At 53.7% G+C, this 16,280-nt stretch overlaps 2 protein-coding genes across 5 annotated transcripts in view; one reads left to right on the plus strand and one right to left on the minus strand.

The window, feature by feature from the left end:
* The first annotated feature begins 5,654 nt into the window (after positions 1-5,654).
* BRD3OS (BRD3 opposite strand) lies at positions 5,655-7,312 on the plus strand. Its single transcript, XM_064371735.1, has one exon. It carries the CDS (start codon positions 6,149-6,151, stop codon positions 6,401-6,403), a length of 255 nt encoding a protein of 84 aa, XP_064227805.1. The 5' UTR covers positions 5,655-6,148; the 3' UTR covers positions 6,404-7,312.
* A 2,709-nt stretch (positions 7,313-10,021) lies between these two features.
* BRD3 (bromodomain containing 3) overlaps positions 10,022-16,280 on the minus strand; it is a 37,038-nt gene continuing 30,779 nt past the window's right edge. For 2 of the 4 annotated variants that reach the window (XM_021671418.2, XM_064371736.1), the window contains exons 10-12: positions 15,971-16,263; positions 14,617-14,745; positions 10,022-13,400 (exon numbers count right to left, since the gene is read on the minus strand). In XM_021671418.2, coding sequence (XP_021527093.1) covers positions 13,285-13,400; positions 14,617-14,745; positions 15,971-16,263 — 538 coding nt within the window. In that variant the 3' untranslated portion in view covers positions 10,022-13,284. The other 2 variants (XM_064371737.1, XM_064371738.1) reach the window with 2 other exon arrangements.

Genomic DNA, 16,280 nt, shown 5'->3' on the forward strand with positions numbered 1-16,280 from the left:
TGCGCATGGTACAGCCCCCTACTGCGTATGGCCCACCTCTCTGTCCAGGTGGCATAATGGGGTGGCCTCCTTGCTTGAGACTCACGTGATTATGTATGCCCTATCACTAAGCCTGTAGATGATGACCTCACTTACGACCCTTCCCCCTGCCTGTACCTAATAAATACAGACGCGCATTCGGGGCCTCGCCTGTCTCCACTCATAGGTGGCATGGCCCCCAACTCCAGCTGCTCTTCTCCAGTTCTTCAGTGTCCTGTCTCTTTACTTCTCAGATCCTACACTCCAGCACAGTGTAAGGGACACCCCACGACCCTGTGGGGCCCAACAGCCCTACAAGGTGCCACTGCACTCCAGCCTGGCTTTTGGGAGCAAGACTCTTGTCTCAAAAAAAAAAAAAACAAAAAATTAGCCAGGACTTTTTTTTTTTTTTTTTTTTTTTGAGATGGAGTCTTGCTCTGTTGCCCAGGCTAGAGTGCAGTGGCATGATCTCGGCTCACTGCAACCTCCGCCTCCCATGTTCAAGCGATTCTCCTGCCTCAGCCTCACCAGTAGCTGGGATTACAGGCATGCACCACCGTACCTGGCTAATTTTTGTATTTTTAGTACAGACAGGGTTTCATCATGTCTTCCAGGCTGGTCTCGAACTGCTGAACTTGTGATCTTCCCGCCTCGGCCTCCCAAAGTGTTGGGATTACAGGTGTGAGCCACCACGCCCGGCCTGAGGTGCAGGACTTATTAACCTGTGCCTGGCATGGCCCCGAATCTTATTTATTTATTTATTGAGTCAGGGTCTCACTCTGTCACCCAGGCTGGAGTGCAGTGGTGCAATCTTGGCTCACTGCAACCTCCACCTCCTGGGTTGAAGTGGTTCTCCTGCCTCAGCCTGCCAAATAGCTGAGATTACAGTATGTGCCACTACACTCGGCTAATTTTTATATTTTTTGTAGAGACAGGGTTTCACCATGTTAGCCAGGCTGGTCTCAAACTCCCAACCTCAAGTCATCTGCCCACCGCAGCCTCTCAAAGTGCTGGGATTACAGGTGTGAGCCGCCGTGCCCAGCCACAGGTCCTATTTTATAATTTGGTATCTTATTGACACAAGAAGTCTGCTTTTTCAGTCTTAAAGTCTCTATTTTAACACAAATGCTAGTGACTTGTATCTAAGTCACAAAAGGGAGGAGTTATAACAATGGGAGTTGGACTTCACATCCCATCATGACCACAAACTCAGTTTTAAGCTTTTTCTGAGGTCCCCTTGGCCAAGAGGGGATCCGTTCAGTCAGTGAGGAGTTTAGGATTTTATTTTTGGGTCATATTCCCTTCTTTTGGCCAAGATTTGCCAGAGATGGCATTAATGGCCAAACTTCTATTTTGTCCCATATAGCTGCTGGGCTGGTGTGCTACGTGCCCTGGGGCCACCTCATCCCTTGGTGGGACCCCTATGGCCAAGTTACTTAGAGCCAAAAGATTTAAAGACAGTTAATTGTTTTAGGACAGACAAGAAAGGAGATGGGCAGGCACTCATTAACTTTAAAAACCTGTGTGCAGGCTGAGTACAGTGGCTCACGACTGTAATCCCAGCACTTTGAGAGGCTGAGGCAGGCTGATCACCTGAGGTCAGGAGTTCGAGACCAGCCTGGCCAACATGGTGAAACTCCCTCTCTACTAAAAATACAAAATTAGCCAGGCATGGTGCCATGCACCTGTAATCCCAGCTACTTGGAAGGCTGAGGCAGGAAAATTGCTTGAACCCGGGAGGCAGAGGTTGCAGTGAGCCAAGATTTCACCATTGCACTCCAGCCTGGGCAACAGGGCAAAACTCTATCTCAAAAATAAATAAATAAATAAACAACCTTTTATGCAACCTAAGAGCTAAAAACCAAACTCCAAAAAGCAAAGTTACAAAACTGACTTACCTGTAAGTTTTATGTATTGAGCTGCCAGCTATTTGGGTATTTGTGAACTGTCTCTGATTCAGAGGGTCTGAACAAACTTTATCCCTCGAAACCAGCTCTTACCGTCTCATGCGTTTACCTCTTCTGCAATCGTCCCTGGGCCTAGAGGGAGGGTGCTTGATATCAAATGAGATTGGGGCCAAAGGGATTTTAAATCATTTTCAGATTCTAGAGATATCAGGTAGAAAGAGAGAGATAATCTTCGTTTTTCACTTAATTTTTGTAGCTATAAATAGCTGAAAAGGAAAAAAGTTTTTTTGACTCTGGAAGACAAAACATGAAGAATTAGTAATGTTTCGAACAGAAATATAAGCCCTACCTAGTTTTGACAACAACAGGAAAGGAAGCTCACAGGTAACTAAATATTCAAATTATTTAGTTCAAGGCATAGAAGAAATGAACAAATTATATTAACTCAGATAGAGGCAAAAAAAAAAATTTTTTTTTGGGACGGAGTCTTGCTCTGTTGCCCAGGATGGAGTGCAGTGGTTCAACCTCTGCCTCCCGGGTTCAAGCGATTCTCCTGCCTCAGCCTCCTGAGTGTCTGGAATTACAGGCACCTGCTACCACACCCGGCTACATTTTTATATTTTTGGTAAAGACAGGGTTTCACCATGTTGGCCAGGCTGGTCTCGAACTCCTGACTTCAAGTGACCGATCACCTAGGCCTCCCAAAATGCTGGGATCACAAGAGTGAAAACCACACCCGGCCAGATAGAGGCAAAATTGTTAAATGGGTCTGTGAATACAGGCCTGTTCTGTGTCTCTTGAAAGCAGTTTAACTTCGGTTGCTGTCTTCTCCTAAGTCAGAAGACTGGGAAATTACGTAAGACTTAAATGCTTTGAAATTTGTTGAAACTGATTTTTGGTCCAGCACGTGATCAGTTTTGGTAAATGTCCTGTGTACTTGTACTTGTAAAGAATGTGGGAGGCGGGTGGATCACAAGGTCAGGAGTTCAAGACCAATATGGTGAAACCCTGTCTCTGCTAACAATACAAAAATTAGCTGGGCCTGGTGACAGGCGCCTGTAGTCCCAGCTACTCAAGAGGCTGAGACAGGAGAATCACCTCTGGGAGGAGAGGTTGCAGTGAGCCAAGATCGAGCCAGCCTGGGCAATAGAGGGAGATTCTTGTCCCAAAAAAAAAAAAAAAAAAAAAGAATGTGCATTCCACAGTTGTGGGCTTAGTGTTCCTTGGATGTCCATTATGCTCATCTTCTGTTTCTTTTTTTTTAGAGAGGAGGTCTTGCTCTGTCGCCCCAGCTGGAGTGCAGTGGCATGATCATGGCTTACTGCAGCCTCAAACTCCTGGCTTAAGGGATCCTCCTGCCTCAGCCTCCCAAGTAGGTGGGACTCAGAGGTGAGCCACCACACCAGGCTTCAGGCTTCATTATGCTAGTTTTCTTAACTGGCATTGGAGAAAAACCATAAAATTAAGGGAAAAGGGTAGATACTAAAAGAGAGTGTTATTGGAGTATGATTGGAGGTGGAGTGAGGGAAGGAAACTGACCTGCTTTCATGGGGCTGTATAGAGGCCCCACTTGGTTGAGTGAGATGGAGAAATTCAAGACCTGTTTTTGAGACAGTACGCTGGACACTTAATTAATTAAAAAATAATTGTATAAATTATTGGGAGCAAGAATGTTCATACAGAATGTTAATAGCCACAGTAAAAGCAGTGGCAAAAGTAACCACACAAGCAGAAATATGAAAACCACCAAGACGATGAGACCATACAGCCCAGCGGGGTCTCACTGACAGGGTGGTGGGCGCCCCACGCCTCCTCTTCCTCCTCCTCCAGTTCCTCCAGGTCTCCTCCAGGTCTTCTTCCAGCCCCTGCTACTCTCTCTTCCAGTACCTACCTTCTTAGCCCCTTCTCCTCTCCCGGCCCTTCCTCCCTCCTCCTCTCCCAGCCCACCATCCAGCCCCTGCTCCTCCAGCTCCTCCTCCTGCTCCACCTCCTCCTCCAGCTCCTCCTCTCCCAGCCCCTCCTCCTTCTCCAGCTCCTCCTCCTCTCCCAGCCCCTCCTCCTCCAGCTCCTCCTCCTCCAGCTCCTCCTCCTCTCCCAGCCCCTCCTCCTTCTCCAGCTCCTCCTCCTCCTCCAGCTCCTCCTCCTCCCAGCCCCTCCTCCTTCTCCAGCTCCTCCTCCTCCAGCTCCTCCTCCTGCTCCACCTTCTCCTCCAGCTCCTCCTCCTCTCCCAGCCCCTCCTCCTTCTCCAGCTCCTCCTCCTCCAGCTCCTCCTCCTCTCCCAGCCCCTCCTCCTTCTCCAGCTCCTCCTCCTCCTCCAGCTCCTCCTCCTCTCCCAGCCCCGCCTCCTTCACCAGCTCCTCCTCCTCCAGCTCCTCCTCCTCTCCCAGCCCCTCCTCCTTCTCCAGCTCCTCCTCCTCTCCCAGCCCCTCCTCCTTCTCAGCTCCTCCTCCTCCAGCTCCTCCTCCTCTCCCAGCCCCTCCTCCTTCTCCAGCTCCTCCTCCTCCTCCAGCTCCTCCTCCTCTCCCAGCTCCTCCTCCTCCTCCAGCTCCTCCTCCTGCTCCACCTTCTCCTCCAGCTCCTCCTCTCCCAGCCCCTCCTCCTTCTCCAGCTCCTCCTCCTCCAGCTCCTCCTCCTCTCCCAGCCCCTCCTCCTTCTCCAGCTCCTTCTCCTCCAGCTCCTCCTTTCCCAGCCCCTCCTCCTCTCCCAGCCCCTCACCATACAGCCCCTTCTGCTCTGGCTCCTCCTCTTCCTGCTCCTCCTTCCCCAACTCCTCCTACTTCAGTCCCTCCTCCTCCTCGCTCAGACCCTCACCATTCAGCCCCTCCTCCTCCAGCCCCTCCTCCTCCTCTTCCAGCTCCCACTCGGGCCTCACGGAGCGAGCTCCAGGCTCCGCCTCACGGAGCGATCGATGGCTCGGGCTCGTCGCACCCGCCTGCCCGGCTTCTGCGCTCGGCTCGCCAGGCCTGCGGCGCTGCCATGGAGACACTGCCCGCGGCCCCAGGCCACAGGCCCCAGGCCCCGCCTCGGGAGCCCCGCAGCGCGTCGGCCCCGCCGCCTGCGTCTCCGAGGCCCACGACGCGCGGTGACCGGGGCGGGCGACGTGGGGGACCCGGGGAGGCGAGCGGACGTAGGGGGCAGGAGGATGGGGCGACCCGGAGCGCGCGGGGTCCGGGGCACGGGACGGGGGCCGCGCGGTGGGGCCTCGGGTCGCCGAGGCGGACCTAGCGCGGCCATCCCGGGAGGGGAGGCCCCTGACGCTGCGCGGCTGGGAAGGCGTTCGGGAGTGGGTTGCGGTGCCTCCCTGTTCGCTTGCTCCTGACATGGTTTTTGTTTGGGTCCAGGGGCCTCCCGGGAGCTGGATGCTCGGAGCAGAAAGGCGGCCCTGGCGGCCCCTGCGGGTCCCGGGGCTGGCGCCTGGCGGCGTCGCCGGGAGCCCGCGCCCTTTCAAGCGCCGCTGGCCCCTGCCGCCTCCCCAGCACCGCCCGGGGACTGAAGGCTGGCCCTGCGCGCCCGTCTCGCTCCGCTCCCAGCTCCCAGGCTGCGCCACGGCTCGTAAGTAGCTCGATCTCGGCCTCTGACCCCCAGAGGGCTGATGCTGCGCTGTAGACTGCCGCCTGCCTGGCTTCCCCTCGCCTGACCGCTCGTTCGTTCCTTTGCAGCAGCGCCACTGGGGAGAGACGAGACCTGAACGGACGCTGGGGCCAGATCCCCCAGGGTGGGGCGGAACAGCCGCCGCCCGGAACGCCGGCCCGGACACAGGCGTGCAGGGCATGCCGCCGGAGCGCCTTCCACCTTCCATCTGGGGCCACCGTGTCCCTTCCTCAGTGTGCTGGATCCATTTCTTCAAGCTCAGTGGTCCAGGCCATGGTGGCAGAATCACCCCCCAGGGTGTGACGCCTCGTCCCTGTCACTTCCACACAGCTGCACCCGGAAGAGCTGTGGCCAGGCACCGCTCTGACCTGCCTGCTGTCCCCTGAATGGGCCTCGGGTGTCTTCAGAATGTCGAGGCCGCCTCAAGTTTCTTCACCGCACAACCCTCCTGAAGACGCTGCCTGCAAATGGGCTGAATTTCTAATTTCTACCATTCATTTAAACAAGAGATCCTTAAACCCCAAAGCTCAGAAAGCTCTCCGTTAATTTAGTGTGCAGCGTGTGGCAGCTGTCCACGCGTGGCCCGTCTCAGAACAGCAGGTTCCCAGGAGTCCAGCAGGACAGGGGAGGGGATGAGTGGCCACGTCCCCCTGGCGGAGAAGGCCTTGTCTGAAGGCTACGCCCGCCTCCGGTACAGGGACACCTCCTTGCTCATCTGGCAGCAGCAGCAGCAGAAGTTGGAGTCGGTGCCGCCCGGGACGTACCTGAGCAGGAGCCGGAGCATGTGGTACTCACAGTATGGAAATGAGGCCATCTTGGTCCGAGACAGAAACAAGCTCGAGGTCTCTAGGGACACAGGGCAGTCCAAGTTTTGCACAATTATGTGATTCCGGTGTGAAAACCTGGGCCCAGGACCACACTTTGAGGAAAACAGACCTGGGTTTAATTCTGGTGTCTTGCTGATAATCCTTGCTGGAAGGTATTGAATAATGAATGTGAACATCAAACTGCGCTGTGGGAACTCAAGAAGCCCAACGTGGGCTCCCGAGCCCCTCAGCACAGCAACGGTGTGACTGGTGCACGGGACACTTCCCCTGTAGAGTCCCCTCGTGGTCAGCTGTTGTAACATTCGAATCCTCCAGGTGCTGCTAGGGACAGCATAGACCTGGGCACTGCTAGATGCTTGGTGTAAACCAAGCCCGGAGTGAGCCTCCCATCCCCACTGCAAACCACCTCTTCAAGTGTGTAAAGGTTTTGATTTTCTTTTGTTTTTGGCACACATGGCGAGTAGCAGCATCATCTCACCGGGACCTTTGTCCCACTTACATTTTGTTTTTTGCTTTTTTCAGACAAGGTCTCACTCTAGCCCAGGCTGGAATGCAGTGGCACCATCACAGCTCACTGCAGCCTCTAGCTCCTGGGCTCAGGTGATCCTCCCAAGCTCAGCCTCCCAGGCAGCTGTGGCTACAGGCGAACTAGTGTTTATGGAGATAGGGTTTCCCTGTGTTGCCCAGGCTGGTCTTGCAGTCATGGGGTCAGGCCTCCCAAAGTGCTGGGATTACAGGCACCGGCCACTGCACCAAGCCTGCACTTGTACTTTGAGTCACCAAAACAATCATCATGTGTGAAGCATCATGGTAGCTTCCAAGCATTTGAAGCCCACCGGCCAGTGCATCCAAAACACAGGAAACTCGAGAGTTGTAAGTTGCACGTGTGTGGCCTACAGTGATCTCCAGTGTAGTGACGAGGCTGAGCAGCGCAGGCTCTCCGTCAGACTTAAAGCATTCAGCCTCTCTGCCGCCAGGCCACTGCTCCCCTCCATTGAGTGTTTGTCATGTGTTCACTGTCGCTGCCGCAGCTGGCCACCTGTGCACGCAGTCTCCATGAAGGCCTCGCCCTCTGCCCTCACTGACATCTGCTCGGCTACACAAATGTGTAGGTGTCTTCTGTCAAAGCTAATTTTTTTCCAAATAAACATCCTTTAGTACAGACCTCCCCTTCTTCACATTCTTATTTTTATCCTTGTTTGTAATATCCTACTTGGCTTCCCATTGTTTAAACAACAGTGATATCTAATTGATTGCTAAAAACTCCAGTACAGAAAGACATAAAGCAAAGCAAACGTGCTCTCCCTGGGGAGAAGCCGGCTGGCAGCTAGGGGTGGGTCCCGTGGCCCATCAGTGTGCACACATAGTCACGTGATTCTGAAGGCCTCATCCTGCACCATGCCTCTTGTCCTGCCATGTACCAAGTTGTTCTTGCTCAACTGTACAGTCTGGGTATTCACTTCATGCTTTTTTTTTGAGACAGTCTCACTCTATTGCCCAGGTTGGAGTGCAGTGGCACAATCTCGGTTCACTGCAACCTCTGCCTCCTGGGTTCAGGTGATTCTCCTGCCTCAGCCTCCCAAGTAGCTGGAATTACAGGTGCGTGTCACCACAACTGGCTAATTTTTGTATTTTTAGTAGAGACGGGGTTTCACCTCGTTGGCCAGGCTGGTCTCAAACTCCCAATCTCAGGTGATCTGCCCATCTTGGCCTCCCAAAGTGCTGGGATTACAGGAGTGAGCCACCTCGCCCACCCCGCTTCATGCTTTATTATATCAGACTAGCAACACTCCTGTGAGCCCACCTGAGCACAGAGACAGCGTTGCGGTTGTCATCTGTGCAAATACCATGTCTGAATGTGCCCGTACTCTCCGTTCACACTTGTCTTTGCAGCCGTGCAAGTTCACTTGCAAACATCCTACAGGTGGAACTGCTGGGTCCAACTGCGTTCCCCAAATGTCCTGCCAGAGGCCTGGTTGGCAGCAGCCTCCTGCGCAGCCTGTCTTTTCTGCGAGATTCCTGGCTTGTTTGCAGCCTCCAGCTGGGAGGTTTGAAGTCAGACTTCCAGGATTGCCATATGGAGCTGCAGACCGAGTGAGCTCAGGTGGGCCCATCAAGGAAGCACTCCACGTCCGCTAGGTAGGGTTTGTCTACGTCTTTTTCAGTTATTCAGTTTAAGTCCTGCCCGGGGAGAAAGCAAACTCCAGAGGCAAATCTGGAACACCTGTGTGCCACCTTCTCCCTGCACCACAGACTCACCTGAGGACAGGTTGTGGCAGGTTTGGCCCTAAGCCTGGGAGGCAGTGCTGACACGAAGGATGGGGTGCAGAGCTGGGAGGATGTGTGCTCAAGGGCCAGTCTCTGCAGAGGTCAGGGCGTGTGGGTCATGGACAGGACAGCTGGCCACTAAGCTGATTAGGCTGCAGGAAGACACCATCTGCCTGGGGCGGACAAGGCCCCATGTCTCCTCAAGGAGGCTGGTCTGAAGGGTCATAGTCTGGCCAGGAGTGATGCTGTGCCCCCGACCCTGTGTGGGGTCGGGTTAGGCAGGTCCTCAGGCCTAGACGTGTGTCCAACCAGAACCTTCTCCCCTGGAATGTCTCTTCCAGGCCTAGTTCCGGTACCATCAATTGTGAAAAGCTAACACTTCATTCTTCAGCGATCCTTGCTGCACGCCAGCCTCTGCAGTCTGGCAGTTAAACCTCCCTATGAACATCTGCTTTTGGGGTTTTATTTACATGTCCATTAGGACTGAGTGAAATCACAGGAAGACACTTCAGGGCAGACTGAGGTGCAGAGGGAGGGGACAAGTGGCCAGGTCAACTAGAAGAGCACAGAACCTGGCTGTCTCGAAGAGAGCAGCTTGTACCAGGGAACCAATTAACTGTCAGTAAAGCAGACTGCAGCTTCCTAGTGAGGCAAGAAATGATGCTCTCTTCATCCTGCCAGGGCTCAGGACAAGGGCTATTTATTGATTCGGTTACTATTATTTTTTCTTTTATCTCCACTTATTGATATTCAGGCTATTTTTTTTTTTAAAGAGATATTGGCTGGGCACGGTGGCTTATGCCTGTAATCCCAGCACTTTTGGCAAGCTGAGGTTGGCGGATCACCAGGTCAGGAGATCGAGACCATCCTGGCTAACACGGTGAAACCCCGTCTCTACTACAGATACAAAAAATTAGCTGAGCGTAGTGGCATGTGCCTGTAGTTCCAGCTACCCGGCAGGCTGAGGCAGAAGAATTGCTTGAACCCAGGAGGTGGAGGTTGAAGTGAGCCGAGATTGTGCCACTGCACTCCAGCCTGATGACACAGCGAGACTCCGTCTCAAAAAAAAAAAGGAACAGTGATGTTGACTAGCCTGGAGTGCAGTGGTGCAATCATGGCTTACTGCAGCCTCAAACTCCTGGCCTCAGGCCATCCTCCTGCCTTGGCCTCCTGAAGTGCTGGGGTCACAGGCACAAGCCACGGCATCCTGCCTGTAAATGGTTGGTTGGGCCCCTTCTGGATGCCCTGGTATTTCCACCAGGAGTTACAAGATGTCAAGTGTGGGGAGCTTGCCACCCTTGCTGTGGACCAGTGAAGGCTGTTCTAGACCAGCTGCTTCCAGACATTTCCAGGCTCCAGGAGAGAGGCTGGGAGCACCCATGGATAGCACAGTAAAATGCAGAAACAGCCTTTTTTGTTTGTTTGCTTTTTATTATGAAAACAAAACAAATGCCCCAGGAGAAGGGTCCATGATTACCAGAAACATCAAAGGGTACTTTCTACCATTTTTATTCTGTTGTGTTGAGGCCAGCATTGCAATAAACAAGCTAAAACTACTTACATTGGACTCATTTTCAGTAACTGACATTTACAGGAATATACTAGAAACGGCACTAAAAAGTTTAAGAAAAGTTACGGTAAACTTGCATGCACATCATACAGAAAAGTAACATTTTAAATATAAAAAAGAAAAACTTCCTGGAAGCGTTATGCCAGTATTAGAGAGCAGCGCTACACTGGATGTGACACATTCTTGATGTGGGTGTTACTCTTTCCCAAAAGACTGTCAGAGGCGTGAGTGCTGCAAAAGAACAAAACCAAAAACAAACACAAAAGAAACCGTGTCTTACAGTTTGTAAGCAAGATGCCATCGCCCAGCACAGAGGGGTCTGGAGTTCAGTTCACACCCGAAGTCTGCGCCCTCGGCCTCCAGGGGTCACTCAGAGCGTTCTCAAATCCATTTCCCACACACAACTTGTCACTGCTCCTTTCCCCTTGAAAAAAGCACGTTAGAAGCTGCCCTACAGGTCTCAGCAGTGGGACAATCTAATTGAATCACCACGGCCTTCTAATACAGAAGAAATGGATATGGCCGTCACCCTCAGCCCGCCGGCGAGGGCGTTTAGGAAGACATCAATCCTTCGAAACTCAGAAAAGAAACCAGTGTTGAAGCCGAGGCAGAAAGCCTTAAAAAGTGACAGCACCAATGCAGCTGCTCAGTGTGCCCTGGGTGGGCCGTCAGGGTCAGCAGCTTCTAGATGAGAGGAGCGGAGGTGAGCACGATGCCACCATTGCAGAGAACCAGCCGAGAAGGATGGGCCCCGCGATGCTCCTGCTGCGCTGCCCCTGCAGCCAGCCACTCCCCTAACAGCGCACACAGGCGACTCACTGCCCTGCGGCTGGAGGGGCACTGCAAGGAGCGCCCCACATGCCCAGGCACCCCGGCTTAGGGTGTGCATCACCCAGCCCTGTGCTGGCAGCATGCTACCAATCAGCCTGTGTGAAGACCTGTCAACTGCTGTATGTGAATCCCCTAAGTTCAGTTTAAATAGTCCATTAAAGATCTGTTTAGAAAATACCTTTGAAAAACAAGGGTAACTTTAAAAAAATTGAAACTTTCAAATCCATTTATATTTTTATTATAAACAAAACTTAATTAAAAGTTTAACAAACTGGCTGAAAACTCACTAAGTGTCAGACTCACCAGCAATTTAAAAAATGGTAATTTACCAGCATTTCCTTATCAGAGTTCCCTCTACAGTAAGGGCATACCTAGCTCTGTAAGGGTTGGCGGACTCTGAATGAATTTTATGGTTTTTTAAAATCACCACATATGAGGATACTAACGATAGTCCCTATATCCACCCAGAAGTGCTGGCAGAAAGCACTGGCCACCATCCAGGACAGACCACACCACAGCTCCACACCCAGCGCCCCCTGGAGGCTCCCCCACGCCGAGGTCCGGGAGAATGCCTGCTTTCAGGCATTTCTGGGCTGTGACAAAGCGTGAGCAGGAGCACCGTGCGAGTCTCCGGGAGGGAATCTTCCTGGGGCCCAGAGACTCCTCCACCCCTGAGGAGGGCAGAGAGGCTGAGGAGGGCCTGGCCAGGTGCCTGGAGGCTGGCAGGGGGAAGCATCCCCACCCGCAGGCCTGGGAGGCTGACCCTGGCATTCCTGGCTGAAGCCGCCATGCTCAGAGCTTGGCGGGCCAGTTTGGGGCATTCTCACACTCAAAGACCAAATGGCAGCCTCCGGGAAAACAAAACCGAAACATAACCTTCTGTTAAACTCTGTATATTATTATTTTTTTACAATAGAAAGTTAAAAATCAAGACTTAGATTTACTATACATTTTTTCTCTCAGATTACAAAGTTTATATTATATAACTGGGGTTCCCTAAATCGATTTCTTTTAAAACAGTCTTAAAGAGACCAGAAGTGAATACAAAAGAACTAAACAAAATAAAAAATTAGAATGTGCTGTAGCTGAAAGCTGTCTAAACCTGTAAGTCTCCAAGTTTCATACAAAAAAAAAAAAAAAAACCCACAAAGAAAAACAACCAAAAAACCCAACGAAGCCAGGGGTGAGTGCGTGAACACAGACGCGGTGGGCACGGCGCGGGGCGGAGGTTAGCACCTGGAGACGACAGGCCTGCCGCCAGACAGGCCCCGGGCCCGGCACGCCACCGAGAAGGCCTGCATCTCTGCGATTGTTTGAATGCATGTCTTCTGCGGTTTGTTTTTCTTTTCTTGTTTTTTTAAAAAATGACCAATGATGTTAATAAATAACTATTATATACACATAAGCTCGGGAAAGTGGCTCCCAAGGGCGCGGTGGCAGCAGCAGGGGCAGCGCTAGCCAGGCGGGGACGCGCATCGGGCTGGACTTCCGTAGAAAATTGCCAAACCTTACAAAAAAGTCTCCTTTTGTTTTTTTAATCTTTTCTTGTTTTTTAAAGTTGAGGTAAAAGCTTCAGTGTATGGAAACCTGCAGGCTGCACACACAGCCACGCCGTTCCCTCCGAGGAGCTCCGGACTTCACCACGTTGGAGAACATGACACCCCTCCTGGCTGTGACCCCACCTGTCCCCACCCCAAGGGTTCCACGCTCCGGGCTGGAGCTGCGATGACCTTTCGCTTAGGCCCAGCCTGGTCCCCACAAGCAGGCACATCTGTCCTCAGCCCTTCCAGAAAGAGGCAGCCGCGTCAGACACGAGGGTCAGAGCTTGAGGCCAAAATGACAGGGACAATACCTATTTGGAAAGCTAACAGCTTTCAAGTACGGTGCCCATGTCCGAGACAGTTCCTGGAAAAGATTCTTTCTGGAGCTACAGACCAGGCTGGGCCTAAGCAAAGGGATTCCATGAGGTCCTTCGGTGCGAGTCTCACACGGTTTTCTGGGGTCGTCGGGTTAGCATTTGAAGTTGCCATCTCCACGTGACTGAATTCAGTGATGAAGAAGACACTTTCTGCAGAGTTCACACCTTCTCATCAAATCTAATGCACACACAAGATAGATCTCTGACCTATGAAAGCAAAAACTGGAAGATATCGTAACACTGAATGAAAAAGACCTGCACACCATGGAACAAAGGTAGTATATTAACCACAGAAGGGGCACGGCAGTCTCGGCGTGGGCGGCATCCATCTGTCCTGTTGTGTCCGAAGCCAGTTCATTCTGAGTCGCTGCTGTCAGAGCTGGACCCGCTGGAGCTGCTGCTCCCAGACTCGGAGGAGCTGCTGCTGCTGAGCCTGGAAGGGCCCCCTGAGGGTGCAGAGCCGGGTTTCTCTGTGGAGACACGGGCAGGGAGGCGTGCTCACTGCACACTCGCTCCTCGACCCCCTTGGTGGCACCGCCATACTTTGTGCCACGATCCACCCATTTCCTGACCCTGTCGTTTAATAAGCGTTTATTGAAATTAATCAGGTCAACAAGACTATCTGAATCTACTTGAGACACTCAAACAGGAAGCGATGGATGGGAGGAAAGGCTGTCCATAAAACATCCCCCGTCACGTGGCCACCAGCAGTACCGATGGGACATGGGCAGCTGGAGTGCTTACTCTGCCTGGAGCGCCCCAAGAGTGACTACAGAGACAGAGCTCTTCAACAGGCAGGGTCATGGGACCCGTCTCAACGCTGGGCAAACTGTCGCAAGGCCATGGCCCAGCTACAACATGCTCCAGTGCAGACAGGACCCTACTGTCCCCCATGTGTGCATCCCGGAAGCCAGGGAAAGAGATGCGTGCTCTCTCTAACAGAGTCCAGGAAAAGGAGGCAAGGGATCAAATGCCGGCTCCCCTGAACACAAAGCCTGGCAACGCACAGGGTACGGGGCCGGCCTCCCACGTCTGCTACCCCAGCCTGCTGTGGAAGTGCTGCCGCCGGCAAAGCAGTCAGAAAGCTCACTGCCCAGGGGCTGGGCTGCCCGGTTAAGCCCCACAGGAGCCCCTGGGAGAGGTGGTGCCCTGGAAAGGGCTGTGTTCACACACACTCCACATGTGCATACTCCCTACAGGGTTGGGGTGTGACCCCTAAGTGACAGACAAGCAAATCGAGGTTCCAGGAGCTCAAGGGCTCATCTAAGAACACAGAGTGGCCGGGCACAGTGGCTCATGCCTGTAATCCCAGCACTTTGGGAGGCCAAGGTGGGTGGATCACGAGGTCAGGCGTTCAAGACCAGCCTGGCCAACATGGTGAAACACCATCTCTACTAAAAATATAAAACATTAGCCGGGTTTGTGGCGGGCACCTGTAATCCCAGCTACTCGGGAGGCTGAGGCAGAGAATTGCTTGAATCCAGAGGCAGAGGTTGTAGTGAGCAGAGGTCGTGCCACTGCACTCCAGCCCGGGTGACAGAGGGAGACTCCGTCTCAAAACAACAGCAACACAGAGCTTATGAGGAGGTGAGCCACACTCAGATGTGGGCCCGCTGGGTGCTCAAACCCCTCCTGCTGACCCCTCACCCCCACCAAAGAGGGTGGCACGGCGGCTGCGGGCAGTACCTTTCCGGGCGGGCTTCTTGCTGCTGCTCAGCTGCCCGCTGACGTCCTGCAGACGCTTTTCCAGCTCCTTCTTCTTTTCCTGAGCTAGCTCCTCTTTCGACTTGGCTGCCTGCTTCTTCCCGCTTGCTGCTGTCGGGGAACAAATGGGCACTGAGACTGCAGAGGAGACCGATGGGGCAGGAGCCAGGGCTGCACCCAGGCGGCCACAGCCTCAGCCCTGCACACTGCATCCACGCCAGCTGCCCAACTTTCACGGGTTTGGAGCTGACAGATGCAGAGCTGTCGCCAGGGCTTCGAGTGGCAGAAATGACTGGGATGAGACAGGCCCACCCACCCGCCTCTGCTGTGCACTCAGGGTGTACAAAGCCTGGATCGTAAGGTAGAAGAGGCCATTCCATGGCACCAACAGGTATAGGGACAGGACATGGTTTGGCCAGCATCCCTCACATGCAGGGCACAGCCTCTGACTCATGGACCTGCCTCACCAGGGCCACTGCTCTGCCTCTGCCTGGGCAGCAAGGATGAAGCGGTCCTGGGGTCCGGTCTCTACTGCCTGACACTCCTGAGTTGCTCCCTCCAAGTTGACCCAGTGACTTACCGTGGGTCAGACGTACCGTGACCACACAGGGCCACACAGACATTCCATCCAGGAAAGGAGGCTCCCTTTTTCAGAGGGAGTGAGGCCCGAGCACACCTGAGAGGCCACACACAAGTTCAAGTGAGCCTTGCACTCACTTGACAGCCTGCGGGAGGTACCACAAGGCCCGCCTCTGGTCTGCCCTCCCTCCTACTCTGCCGGACCTGCAGACCCTGGCAGTGACTTGTTCCTGCCATTGACTTCAGGGAAGCCTGGGCTGGTGCCGGGGTCCGTCCTGTGAGGCCTCCGGACTTGTGACCCTAGTCAAAGGGAGGGTGTCCTTGTTATAATGGAAGCTGGTCTGCCCTGCAAGGGACCATCAGAGAGGTCACCTGCAGCCAAGGCCCCAAATGGAGCCTCAGAAAAGCATGCAGTGAGGACCCTAACTGGGCCCTTAATGAATGGGGTTTGGGGCCGGAGCCCGGCCCCAGGGTCGTGCCTTCCCTGGACAAGGTTAAGGCCAAGGCGCGCGAGTGCTGCCCACATCCCCGAGAAGCAGGCTCTGGCTGGGTGGGGCTCAGGCCTGGGTTCAGCCCCAAGCCCGCTGTCCCTGGCGGACCACAGATATCCTCAGGGCATGAGGTGGGACGGACGAGCCAAGACAGAGTGGCAGCCCTGTGCCCACGCTCGCAGACAGGGGCTGTGAGGAGTGAGAGGAGGGACAGGCCAAGGAGGGGAGAGGAGCTTCAAGCACCACGCCCCACCCAGGCAACTTACAGAATGGTTTCCTTTGCTTTTTCTGTAAACAAGACTTGACATATCGCTCCAGTTCCCGCAAAGTGGTGGGTTTCAGAGTCTCAAAGTCAATTTCTATCTCGTCGGGGTTGGAGTCCCTGAGCGAGGGCTCCCGAGACTGGATGATGTGTACCACCCGGCCCAGCTTCTCCCCGGGCAACCGGTTGATGTCCAGGCTGAGCTGGCGCTTCTCATCGTAGCTCATGGGCAGGCCCTCCTCCTCTTCCTCCGAGTCGTAGGAGGCGGATGCCTGCTTGCCGCCTTTCTTCAGCTGCCTGGGGCAGAAGACAGA

Source organism: Aotus nancymaae, unplaced genomic scaffold (assembly GCF_030222135.1).
Source record: "Aotus nancymaae isolate 86718 unplaced genomic scaffold, 86718_ANA_hifiasm-v0.15.2.pri h1tg000158l, whole genome shotgun sequence".
NCBI lineage: Eukaryota > Metazoa > Chordata > Mammalia > Primates > Aotidae > Aotus > Aotus nancymaae.